Source organism: Lutra lutra, chromosome 11, assembly GCF_902655055.1.
Source record: "Lutra lutra chromosome 11, mLutLut1.2, whole genome shotgun sequence".
Taxonomy (NCBI): Eukaryota; Metazoa; Chordata; class Mammalia; order Carnivora; family Mustelidae; genus Lutra; species Lutra lutra.
The window spans coordinates 80,840,518-80,854,379 of record NC_062288.1 but is presented as its reverse complement, the minus strand read 5'-3'; the positions used below and the strand labels follow the sequence as shown (position 1 = coordinate 80,854,379).

Below are 13,862 nucleotides of genomic sequence, written 5' to 3'. Positions count from 1 at the left end.
GAACAAGTGGTTAACTCTTTCGGGTACTGTAAAGAGGTCTACAAAACTGAGACTAGAAAGTATGTGTTGGGTTAACTACTACACAGATTATTGATAATCATAGCAAATGCAGTTGGGGTGGAGTGAAGGGACGGAAGTCAGGTTGGAGCGATTAAAGGAACGGAGTCAGTGAGTGTAGACAACTCTTTTGAGTTGTTTGGCTGTGAAAATGGTGGTGAGGTTGGGCAGTAGTTTAATTGAGAAGAAAGACTTGTAAAGACTTGAAAATGATTAAATATCGGTGGCTTGGAAACCAAATATCAAGCAAAGGACCACGTGATGTGAAATGTTTCTCTTGTTGAACAGAACTCAGGCGGGGGAACCAAGTATCGAACAGAGAGGGACCACATGATGTGTAAACTTATGTGCTTGTGTATTGCTTACTCTTCTACCATTGGAGGATTGACAACCATCACCGGCACTTCTACCAACTTGATCTTCGCTGAGCATTTCAATATGTAAGTAAAGTTATTGGATTGTTGATTTAATAAATAGCATGTAACTTACAAGGATTATTCTTAACTGATTCAGAGAATTCAGGAATGGAAATTGCTCTACTGAGCTAATTCTCCTTTGTTTTTCATCAGGACATCTATAGTTCTAGAGACCTTCCCTTCTACTAAGAGTTAAATATGGAGGAAATAGTGAATTAACAGGTGCCTAAAGGTTCCCCAAGGCAGCTCAGAAGAGATAACTCCTGGCTGACCATTCTAATCAAATGGGGGAAACATTTCTCATTACAAATAATACCGCAAATGATAGTTAACTAAAGTGAATAGGGATTATTTGCATAGGAAAATCTATGTAGGGTTTGGGAACTAGCATTTGAACTTAAAAGATGAGTAGTGCACAAAGTTGCTAATTACAGAAATCTTACCTAGAATTCAGAAAGATTTGAAGGATTGGGCAATTGCAAGAAATGGCAGTAATAAAGTATTCTAAGGACAGATAAATGACTCTAAATATTAGTTTGTAACTGTGATCTTAATCCATTGGAGAACATGGGGAATCTGTGGGTAGAGTCAGATAACTTGGGTTAAAAATTCCACAGTTTTCAGACACTTAATTGTGAATCCAAATAATAAAAAGTGCATTATTCTCCCAAGATTTTAAAATTTTCATATCTAAAATAATCACAGTTCCGATTATTATTGTGAGGATTAAATGAAGTAAACTATTTAAGAGAACTCTGGTAAGAACTATTGAAAATATAGTTTGAAAGTCCATGCTTTTACGTGGGGGCTCAAACTGATGGTGCACCTGAGATGTATTTTCAAGTATTAATAAGACAGATCATTGTCAGAGTTCCAGCAAGGTGGGCAGCATTAAGGACTCTCTGGAATAGGATTTACATCTTTTCGCAGAAAAATTAGGGTTCAGAATCAGGAAAACTACATTCTTCAGAGCAGAAAAACAGATTTTATGAACTTTCTTGAAATTATTTGCAAAATGTTATGCATGCATAGCTTTTCCAAGAAATGTCTCACTCAAAAAATGTCACAGTCCATTCTGAAAAGAACAAGAACTGTGTGCAAAGAACAGTGGTAGAGGGGTTTAGGACAATCTAACACAGACCGCCGCGTTTATTGATTTTTTCTGTGATTATGCATCCATCCTGAATATTCCAACAGACAATTTAGAAAGGAACCTTAAAAGGCATCTGGTTTATAAGTGGGAGACTTCTGAAATTCACTGTGTCAGAGAGGATATCTCCAATGTATCTTTTAATTAAAGACAGGAAATGTATCTGACTTCTTTCTAAAAGCTAGACTTCTATCCTTTTTCATGAATTGCCCAAGAAAAAAGATTCCACATTTCGGTCTTCTTGGTAAATCTTATTCTAAAATTTATACCAAAATTTTATTGTGTTATTTTTAGCTTTAGACAACTTCTGGTTTCTACCATTCCCATGAGATTGATGTTGTTAAAGTAATCCATATTGAGTTTGCCCTCAGTCTGCAGTCTTGTACAATGTACCAACCAAATTTTCTTTCTTTTATTTAACTGTTCCCGCTTTAGATGCAGTAATCCATTTGCAATGACAGATTGGGAGCACTATAGCACTTTAAGAGAAGTGTTTTAATAACTGTTTTCCCTAATTATCCTTTCTTCTAATTCTCCTAATCATGGGAACTTGGCCAAATATTCTTTAAATTTAGAAAATGTTTAACATGTACTTTGAAATTTGGTGAAGTTTTTTCTTCAAAAGTTTGCTTTAATATTAGGAATTATACACAAACAGAAAGAAACTCAAAGTATCCCTTCTTGATAGAAAATACTAGAATAGAGTAGGAAAACAACCTTATGTGAAAAAATATAATTGATGTTATTAAACCAGCCAGATCTTTAACTCACTTTTTCTTAAATATTGGCACTAAAATACAACAACATTTCAAAGCAACAATGGAATGAGATACATTCAGTTTTATTGGGAAAAGCGCCAAAAACTTAAAACTGTAGGGGGAAAAAAAGACATATTTTTGTCTAGATGTTTGGAGCTGGAGAGAAATTGCTCTTTCTTTTCAAATATTCTACAATAATGCCACCTTTTCCTCTTGACACGCTTGCTGTCTATTCTAAAGCAATATCAACAGCCATTTTATATAATTTCATTTTGGATCTTGCCCAGCTCCATGGGTTCAGGAATCCTAACAATCAATGATATCCCACCATTGACATCTAGAGAAAGGTGCTATCTTACAAACCAACAATGGGAGGAAGAGAATGGATAACACATTTTATTTTTTTTTTAAGATTTTATTTATTTATTTGACAGAGAGAGATCACAAGCAGGCAGAGAGGCAGGCAGAGAGAGAGGAGGAAGCAGGCTCCCTGCTGAGCAGAGAGCCCGATGTGGGACTCGATCCCAGGACCCTGAGATCATGACCTGAGCCGAAGGCAACGGCTTAACCCACTGAGCCACCCAGGCGCCCCTGGATAACACATTTTAAAGCCTTTGTTTACCCATCTATCCACCTATCACTTATAGATATAAAATGTATTTATATGTAAATATATATTGTCTTTTGTTCTCTTTTTTGCACAAAGAATGTAAGAACAATGAATTATGAGAAAAGCTAAATTTTATTCAGTGCAAAGAAAAACAAACATTTATCCATACACTCAGTCAGTAAACAAACATTTGTTTAAGACTGATGATGTACACGGTACTGTTTTGAATTTTTTTGGAGAATGCAAAAAATAAAACTTGCCAGGAAGCTTTGAGATTCTATCGGGTTTTCTAGATAAAATATATGTATGTGAAAAACCATTAAAATTTTAAAAATATAATAACATTTGGTTTTTGACATGTAGGAGAGAAGTAAGGTGATATGTATTGAACTCTTGCCAGAAATTTTACATGTATTTTAGTCCACACATATTCTATATACCCTTGCTGTAAAGGTGGCATATAAAGGTGAATAAAGCATAGGCTCTGGGCTTAAAATGCCTGTGTTGAAATCCCAGCTCTTCCATTTACAACCTGGATGATTTTAGATTACTTTGAGCTTTAAGATTACTTAAGTAATCTAAGATCTTAGATTACTTTAAGCTCTCTTAAAGCTTATTAACTTTGCAAGAAAAATGGAAAAATTAAAGTTTTACCAAAAAATAATAGTACTTTAAAAAATATCTAGTGCAGAGCATATGCTCAGTAAATGTTGATTATTACCATTAGAGTTGAGAAAGTTGATATTCAGCCTAACAGACTGAGATCCAAACCATGGTCATTCAAACCTCAAGTCTGTCTCCCTAAAAAATCACCTCCCTAGAAACATTATTGAGCATGCATCCTAAAAGAAGACCATAGCTGTGTGCAGTACCCCTCGATCACCAGAGAAAACTTATCTATACAATATGGCCCAATTTAAAAGAGGTAAACACAATATTTATGGAGAAAATGAAGGCAGATAATTCATAAAATCAAAGCACAAAAAGTTTGTAATTTTTTTTTTTAGAATAGTAATGTGCAGATTGATTGGCACCCTAAAAGTCTGGGGACAGGAGACCAATTAGGAGTCTGTTACCAAAGTGCTGACAAATGATAAGGGGAGAACTAAACTAGTTACGAAATAATAGGATTAGACGCAAGACACTGTACAAGCAGAAAATGGTGAGCAATTAGGTGTGAGGATTTAAGGGCAATGAGGGATTAGGGCAAGTTTGGGAATTTTTGCCAATATGGTTCAATAACTAGTGATGCCATGAACTTCTAGGTTCATTGGAGAAATTAACAAATTTGATTTTAGGTATATTAGAATGGCCTGCTAAGAGCCTATCCACAAGAGTTCCAGTAGGCATTTGCAAATGCATTGTTGAAGTTAGTGAAAAATTTGAGGGCTATATATATATATATAAACACAGAAATTAGCATCTTGAATGCAGAAATGGTCACATGGGGAGAAAAAAGTTAGAAGAATCAAGACAAGGATGGACCCTTGGGAAATATTGACAAGAAAGGAGATGAGAAACGTTTATCAAAGTAGCTGGAGAAACAGGAGCATGGGTATTTTGAAAGCTAAGAAATACCATTTTCAAAATGGAGGATGAATCAGGAACAAGTGTGGCAGAGGGTCAAGTAGGATGATGGCTAAGAAAAGGCTTGGTTCTTATCAGTGTCCTCCAACAAAACAGTGGGAGGTGGGGCAGAATTTAGACTGGAAAGAGTTAAGATGTAAGTATTAGCAGGGAGGGGGAAAGCAGCTAATTTAAATGATTTTTCAAGTTTGACAAAGTAAAGAAGAAAAGAAGAAATATGTTATGACCAGAGACAGAGTTCTCCTGGAACAAGGAAGATGCCAGGTTTGTTTTACACTCAGGAAGGAAACTGTAAGAGAGATGTGACATTTTGAAAAAGAAAGAAAGAGAAAGAGAGAAGAATATTGATTGGCTGGGTGTCAGGTAGAAGAAGAATGAAATTAGAAACAAGAGTAGAAATATAAGCTTCTGCCCGTGGACGCCTCCAAGTAAGTATCGTTAAAGTCTCCCCTCCTACCGCCATCATGTCTAAGTCAGAGTCTCCCAAAGAGCCTGAACAGCTGCGGAAGCTCTTTGTCGGAGGTCTGAGCTTTGAAACAACCGATGAGAGTCTGAGGAGCAATTTTGAACAATGGGGAACACTTACGGACTGTGTGGTAATGAGAGACCCAAACACCAAGCGCTCCAGAGGCTTTGGGTTTGTCACATATGCCACTGTGGAGGAGGTGGATGCAGCCATGAATGCAAGGCCACACAAGGTGGATGGAAGAGTTGTGGAACCAAAGAGGGCTGTCTCAAGAGAAGATTCTCAAAGACCTGGTGCCCACTTAACTGTGAAAAAGATTTTTGTTGGTGGCATTAAAGAAGACACTGAAGAACATCATCTAAGAGATTATTTCAAAAAGTATGGGAAAATTGAAGTGATTGAGATCATGACTGACCGAGGCAGTGGCAAAAAGTTTGTAACATTTGATGACCATGATTCTGTAGACAAGATTGTCATTCAAAAATACCATACTGTGAATGGCCACAACTGTGAAGTAAGAAAAGCGCTCTCTAAGCAAGAGATGGTTAGTGTTTCATCCAGAAGCATCCTCTTCGACCAAAGAGGTCGAAGTGGTTCTGGAAACTTTGGTGGTGGTCGTGGAGGTGGTTTTGGTGGGAATGACAACTTTGGTCGCAGAGGAAACTTCAGTGGTCGAGGTGGCTTTGGTGGCAGTCGAGGTGGTAGTGGATATGGTGGCAGTGGGGATGGCTATAACGGATTTGGTAATGATGGAAGCAACTTTGGAGGTGGCGGAAGCTATAATGATTTTGGCAATTGCAACAATCAGTCCTCAAATTTTGGACCCATGAAAGGAGGCAATTTTGGAGGCAGAAGCTCTGGCCCTTATGGTGGTGGAGGCCAATACTTCGCCAAACCATGAAACCAAGATGGCTATGGTGGTTCCGGCAGCAGCAGCAGCTACGGCAGTGGCAGAAGGTTTTAATTACTGCCAGGAAACAAAGCTTAGCAGGAGAGGAGAGCCAGAGAAGTGACAGGGAAGCTACAGGTTACAACAGATTTGTGAACTCAGCCAAGCACAGTGGTGGCAGGGCCTAGCTGCTACAAAGAAGACATGTTTTAGACAATACTCATGTGTATGGGCAAAAGAACTCGAGGACTGTATTTGTGACTAATTGTATAACAGGTTATTTTAGTTTCTGTTCTGTGGAAAGTGTAAAGCATTCCAACAAAGGGTTTTAATGTAGATTTTTTTTTGCACCCATGCTGTTGATTGCTAAATGTAATAGCATCAGATCATGATGCTGAATAAATGTGTCTTTAAAAAAAAAAGAGTAGAAATATAAGTGTTGGTAAAGAAGGACATTTCATCATGAGTAATAATGAGCAAGTAGAGAAAAAGTGAAGACAGAGAAATTTCAGATCATGTATACAATTCCCTCATTTCACAGATGAGGAAACTGAGGCTCAGAGACTTTAAAGATATATTTATTTAGTTTAGAGTGGGGGGGAGAGCACAAGTGGGAAGGGCAGAGGAAGAGGGAATCTGAAGCAGATTCTGCACTGAACATGGAGCCTGACTTGGGGCTCGATCTCATGAGCCTGAGATCATGACCTGAGCCCAAACCAAGAGTCAGACACTTAACCTACTATACCACCTAGGTGCCCCAAGGCTCAGACACTTTAAATGTTGAACACTAGTCAATGGAGGAACTGCCAGGTAAAGTCAGATGGCCTGAGTCCCAGTGCTCTTTCCGCCCCACAGCCTCTCTGTCTCACAGACCATATATGAGGGTGCCAACTTGGCAAAGTTCTAAAAAAGGTAAGTTTGCTGCCAGTGACAAGAAGGTCTACTTCAGTATTCACATTCATGGGTTGTATTTTCTTTCTATAAAATGTAAGCATGCAAACATGACAAATGTCTTTTGAAATAGTTACAAAGCTAAGTGTATGGCTAGTTAGACTGAACCATCCCCTCGTTGTCATGAGCTGATATATAGTTTGGAAGGCGATTTTTTTGAATAATATAAGATGGAGCTAATTATCTGACTCAACCATAAAGCACAAAATTTCCCATATTCTTAATCTTTGAATCTAGCACCAGGAGTACGTAAATTCTGATTCATCTGTGATTAACTGATCACTAGCCTTAACTAATCCTTAGAATAGAACATTCCAGAAATATTTTTTTTGTTCTACCCACCTCCTGTTAAAACCTTACAGGTTTGTTAGATTTTTATTGCCTCCTCTATTAGGTAAATCCTGCTGGCTCAGTGCTCTCTACCTCACCCTTACTCCATTCTGCTCCACTGATAATACTTCCAATCATCGCCCAATCTCCTCCCTTCCTGACAATATTGCTAATAAATACCACCTTGCAGTTAACCCATTTCTTCCTAGTCTGGTTCTTGAAAGAACTGCCAACGCTGTCCACTTCTTTCTCCACTTGGGTGGATGCTGTTTCATCGGGGACTCTGTTCAGTTAGTCCTATACCACCATTCCCATCTCTTATCATAAACTACATTCACATTTCTATAAACCTGTCTCATCCACACTCATGCAGGCCGTCACCCATGATGATTTGCAATCTTGTAGAGTCTGCATGAGTCACTAATTCCTTAACACACCAGGGGCATAGGTAGATGATCAGTAAACGTTGGCTGAGATGAACTGTACCAAGACATAAATGAAGTGCTTATTGTTCTTGGGAACCGGAACCATCTAAATAATGAAATAATCTTTTGACATTAAGATTATGCTAGTAAGGGAAATATTATTAGAGACAATGACTGCTTTCATAGCAGAGTAGTTTTGGTGCCTCAGTATTTTTTAACAGCTAGAATAGCTATTAGTGAAGCCCCAAAATCAAATCTACCAGATTAAAGTGGAAGATTATCACAAGTAATATTTCATAGCCTGCTAATTATCGAAGTATATTATTCAGCTTGTGGGTGTCAGCTGTGAAATATGTGGGTATACAAAGAGCATGGAAGGTAGTTTTATTATCAATAATGAGCACAGTCACTCTTACTAATTATGTGTTAAATTATAACTACTCTGGGTTCACAAACTAAGAAATGGTAAAATAAATGTGCTCATAGATGCCCTATGTTCAAAGCCCACCTTCCTAACCTTTCTTCTTGGCTAATTATGCAAGGAGAAGGTAAGCCAGTTACCTAGCAATAGCTACCTTCAAAAGTTACCATGATTTTCCTCTGGAGAGATGAGCAATTATTATTTCTCAGAAATAATTCCTCTGGCAAATACTATAGAAGAAATTTGAGTATTGCAGAGTTTGGACTCAGACCTTGGCTCAGATTTCAGTCTTTCCAATTATTAGCTTAACTTCTGTGAACATCAATTCCTTCATCTGCAAAATGGGGCAATACTAGAACTATTATTGTGAGGATTAAATGAGATAATGCACGCATGGCTCTTAGAGAGAGGACCTGGCACCTAGGAAATTGTCAGTCACGCTAGCTGCTATTGCTGCTGATCCTGTTTTTGCTATTGCTATTAAAAATATAAGCTTGGCTCATGAACAACAAGTAGTTAATATTTGAAAAGAAACGTCTGCAAATACACAAATACAAAACCGAAAAGTGGCTTTGACTCAGAAATATCAAGGCAGTCATTAATCAAAAGGACTATAATCAGTGTGGACACAGCTTAGAGTGCTCTCAAGGCCAAGACTGATTTCAAATCTGTAAATTTCCACAACTACATAAATTCTTTTAAGGCCACTTCTGAGTATTTCATTAGTATCGGTGCTATCATCATTTTGTTGTTGGGCATAAGAACTCTAACAAGACTATCTTCCTGAGCTTCAATAATGACAGGGCCCACATGCTTCAGGTCAAAGCATGTCTGGAGTATGGTGAAATCATTTCAATAGTGTTCTAAAATGTCTTTTTTTTTTTTTTTTGTACCTGACTTACGGATATTTTGTACCCTGTCTTATGGATATTTCACAATATACATGGAACTTTCTATTTTCATCTGGGGACCAGAGTTGAGGACACCGGGCTTTAATGAAAAGACGTATTTTAAATACTTCTCCTGGGGTAAAAATTGCGCTTGACTGTACAATCTGTGACCTTGAACAATCCATTTAACCTTCTGAGACTTCGTATCTTCCTGTGTAAAATGGAAATATAATGCTTTCCTCACAGGATTTGTGTTAGCATTAAATGTGCTTAGCTCATCTGCTCATACCTAAACCTCTGCCTGACCTCTAAAACCTAGATGCCCCAGGGTGCACTCTCTTTTCCTCTTATCTCCTTTTCCTCCTAAAATTTTTGCACCCATTTCTGTGGTTTATAATATCACCAAATGTTGGTAACTACCAAATGTTGGTAACTACCTATGTACCTAGTTACAATGTTGGTAACTACCTATAGTTATTGGTAACAACTCTAACCTGCTGTCTGCTCTCAATTCCAAACTCACTTATCTAACTGCCTGTCCAGCATGACCACTTGGAAACCTAAGGGACATCTCAGATTAACATGCCCTTTGCAGTGTTTTGACCCACCACTCCCTTACCAGTCTTCCAACCTGTTCTTCCCTCAAACTTCATTTCAATAAATGGCACTTAGCCCCCCATCTCTCCACATTTTGTCCCCAAAATATTTAAAATCAATAGTCCTCTCTTCATCTTCACTGCTACCAATCTGACTTCAGCTAAAATTTACTCTACTTCCTACTCTATTCTACCCCCACTCCTCTGCCAAACTTCGACTTCTAATAAATCTCCTTGTGTATTTGTTTTATATTACTGCTTTACAAATTGCCATTAACTTAGTAGCTTTAAAACAGCATGAATTTATGACCTCATAATTTCTGTGGGTCAGGATTTCTCGACCAAGCTTATCTGAGTCCCTTGCTTAGGATCTTACCAGGCTGAAATCAAGGTGGCACCTGGCCTTCAAATCTCCACAGAAAGTCTGTGCCCTATTCCAAGATCATTCGGGTTGTTGAATTCAGTTACCTGTGGTTGAATTACCAAGGTGCCCATTTTATTGCCCAGGGAGTCACCCTCAGCTTCTAGAGGCTATGCCTAGATCCTTGTTACTTAGCCCCTTCTCTGGCTACATGGAAGCTCACTTCTTTAGGCCAGCAGGAAAGGCTGCCATTTAAAGGCTCACCTGATTAACTCAGATTTATCCAACTCTTCCTTTTAAATAACTCAAAGTCTATTATAATGGGGACCTTGGTGACTGCTGCAAAGTCCCTTCACTTTTTCCATAAAAGAACTTCATCACAGGATTGAAATCTCACCATATTCACAAATTCTACCCACACAGAAGGAGAGAGGATTATACAAGAAATGTATACCAGGGGAAGAAATCTAAGGGGTCATCTTGGAATTCTGTCTATCACCCCTTGGCTTCCGCTCTTGTTGCCTTCAATCCTAAGGATCCATCTAAGCAGTATGTTTTATGTAAATCATAAATTTATGTAGACTTTAAATTATATCATGTAACTAACTTATTTACTACGTTCCAGTTACCTGTAATTGCATTTGTACAAAATTCAAATTCCTTCTGATGGCCTACAAGTTTTTTTTTTTTTTTAAGATTTTATTTATTTGACAGAGAGAGATCACAAGTAGGCAGAGAGGCAGGCAGAGCGAGAGAGAGAGAGGGAAGCAGGCTCCCTGCCAAGCAGAGAGCCCAATGTGGGACTCGATCCCAGGACCCCTGAGATCATCACCTGAGCCGAAGGCAGGGGCTTAACCCACTGAGCCACCCAGGCACCCGCCTACAAGTTTTTATATGATCTGACCCCTACTGGCTACTTCTTAGACTTTATTTCAAGTCACTAACTTTAGCTCACTACCCACAGACACACTGGCGTTCTTATCCTCAAACATTCTACACTTATTCCTACCCCAGGGCCTTTGTACTTGCCACTTCCTCTGGAATGCTGTTTCCCAGTTATTTACATGACCTATTCCTTCTTGCCATTTAGATCTCATTTCCAATATTATCCTCTTTAACCACACTCTAAAATTTCTCCTTTGTTCTAGTAACTTTCTATTACATTATTTTGTTATATTTTCTGATTCTGATTCTTTTTATGCTTACCTATTTACTGCCTGTGCTCCTCATTTAAAAGTAAACTTTATGAAAGCCTGGGCCACATCCATCTAATTCACCACTATATCCTCAATATCTAGAAGAGTGCCTGATAACATGGTAGACATCCAAAAATACACTGTTGGGTGAAAGAAAAGATTCTATCAGAATTAATTGTACTTAACATGGTTCATGATGGAATAATTCTAATTTACTTTAGGAAGATACTTGTAGTAACTTCACTTATACAGGGTATGAGGAAGTGGGGGAAAAAACAGTGAAACTATTACCTCACGGTATGCCATTCATTCCATTATCACTTGAAATATTCACGCAGATACAAGTATAAAGGTTATGATCATGGAGGCCACTGTCCTATGTGGTATTCACATCCTTGCTAAAGAAAGAAAAACAAAACAGAATTTTGCTTTTTCAGGCTTTCATTTTTCTAAATGAACTATTCCTCCAGGCAAAAATTCTAAGAAACCCTTCTTCAGTTAAACAAATTTTACAGGATTGGGTGGAAAGAACAACATAGCCTGATCTCAAGGTATGAGTCACAGATGGTGAAAAATGAAATTGGACTTAGGGTACTGTTTTGACCCTAGTTCTAGTAACATTTCTTAATGCCGTTAGGTTGAACAGAGTAACACAGGTCATCAACCTGTAGTCCAAGTCTAATAACTTGATGGGAAGTAAGCTTAAGCCTTTCCTCCCTATTGCATTTTCCAACTGAAAACAACAAACATTTTTTTTTTTAAGTGAGCAACTCTCAGTAGAAGCTCATGGGCATGATAAAGCATTTTTCCATTCATCAATTCTCTGTATTCTCAAGCACATCTTATTCATCATTTGTCATTTCTAATTGCATAATATGTAAGCTAAGCTTTGGATCTTCTTGTGGTAGATAATAATCATCCTCAACTTGCTAATGATAACTCTAGTACCCATAACTTCTTATAACCTCAAGGAAATTTGTAGAAAACATTAGAAATCTAGAGTTTTAAAAACCCATTATTTTTTAAAACTCTTTGCATTACTTAGCAACCATCCTAAAATAGAAGGAGAAACAATTTATAAAGTACAAAAATGTGGCTTATGTTGATGCATGTAGCATGAAACATTTTGTTTATTTACATTGATTGTAAATATAAATTCAAATAGATTTTCAAATGTAAATTCAAAAATAAATTTGAATATAAATTCAAATAGAACAAGAATTTAAAATCTATCATTTCTATAAATTTCTTTATATTTTATAATTTCAAAAATAAATAAAATATGTTAATGTTGTTTTTATTGCTTCTGTGTATTTTCTGAACTTTCCAAAGTTCCAGCTCTGTCTTTGTGTCATTGTGTGAAGAAAAAAATCAAGGACAAATGTTTTTCAAGTTTCCTGTTTTTCCCTCTTCTGTCATAAAATAGATAACTATATGAGAATTTATTTGGAATTTATACTACATTTTGGAAACATAAATGTGAGGTCACCAGAAAAAACCTATTTGTCTCTGACCACCGCCCCCCAATATTTTTGTTATTGTTTTGTGATTATGTGGGCTAAAAACCTGAAAATAATTAGGAGAAAAACTTTTAATTGTTTTTATCTGGTCCAGATTTGTTCCATTTGACTGATCTCCAAAGCACTGTCTAATTCTAAGAAGAAAAGGCTAGCATATTCCTGGTAAGATGGGTTACAGTTTCTTCAAGGCAGAGGAAACAGTGGGAAAACAGCTATAGGAGACAATATGGATGGATCAGAGTCCCTTCCCAAGTGCCTGCAGTGCCAGCCACCATTGTGAAGTGGTAGCCGACATTCAGGTCCGTGAAGTTCATTTTCATCTGCTCCCATGTCCGCTCGGCTCACCCCACTCACACACTGATAGTTTGAGAGCTAACAAGAGGCACGCATACCCGTGCACTCCCACTTCTGGTGCATTCAGTGAGTGTCAGGCACTGTGCTAGCTCTCCCAAGCTCTTCCTTACAGATCGAACAAAGGAACAAAAATCACAGCAGACTCACTCTTGCGTGGATGGGAAGCAGCAACCATTATTAGTTACAGAATCAGGACAAAAGGTAAGAGGTAAAGCCAAACGCTATACTTAATGATGAGAAGGTCCCACATCTTCCCTGTTGGCTGGGAGCCCCTGGAAGGACGTGAACTGTTGCTTCCCAAGGACTGACAGGAGGGATTACACTTGTACGCTCCCAAGCACATTTTTCTGTCTTTTTGCACAGGCGCTACCCTGACTGTCATTGCATTAACTTTGGATCATGGTTCATGCTTTCCTTCCCGGCTGCTATTATTATTCTGTTATTGTCCTGGATCTGGCTTCAGTGGCTTTTCCTAGGATTCAAGTAAGTAAATATTGCATGTTAATCAGATAAATAAAGGTGTTTTGGTTCCCACTTCTCAGCTGCTCACCCACTGCTCTTTGACCTGTTTCACGCACATGGAGTTTCTGCATTTCTGTTCCTCACAAAACTGCCACACATGAGCACATATTTTAAGGATAAGCTAGAATATCATCTAAACAATGTGGGCTGTGGAGCAGAGTTTGTAAAAAGCAAATCCATCTCATTCTCCTTTGAGTCCTAAGCTAATAATTTATTAATCAGCCAGAAGGGCATAAGGAACTTATTATAATAAGGACCCAGTCCAGCTTGTTAAAGTGGAATTTCAAGAGGTTTTGCCCCTCTTCTTGGTTGTATGTGGAAATTTCATCTGGTTATCTAGTTACTTTAAACTGTAACAGGCAA

At 37.9% G+C, this 13,862-nt stretch overlaps 1 protein-coding gene across 7 annotated transcripts in view; it reads left to right on the top strand.

Moving 5' to 3' along the window:
* The window catches only part of SLC13A1 (solute carrier family 13 member 1), a 126,574-nt gene that overhangs the window by 59,581 nt on the left and 53,131 nt on the right, over nucleotides 1–13,862 (top strand). For all 7 annotated transcript variants that reach the window (XR_007121476.1, XR_007121475.1, XR_007121477.1 and 4 more), the window contains 2 exons: nucleotides 346–497; nucleotides 13,341–13,460. Coding sequence is in view for 4 of the 7 variants with exons in the window: in XM_047694886.1 (XP_047550842.1) it covers nucleotides 346–497; nucleotides 13,341–13,460 (272 nt within the window). In the remaining 3 variants the exon portion in view is untranslated. The remainder of the gene's footprint in view (nucleotides 1–345; nucleotides 498–13,340; nucleotides 13,461–13,862) is intronic.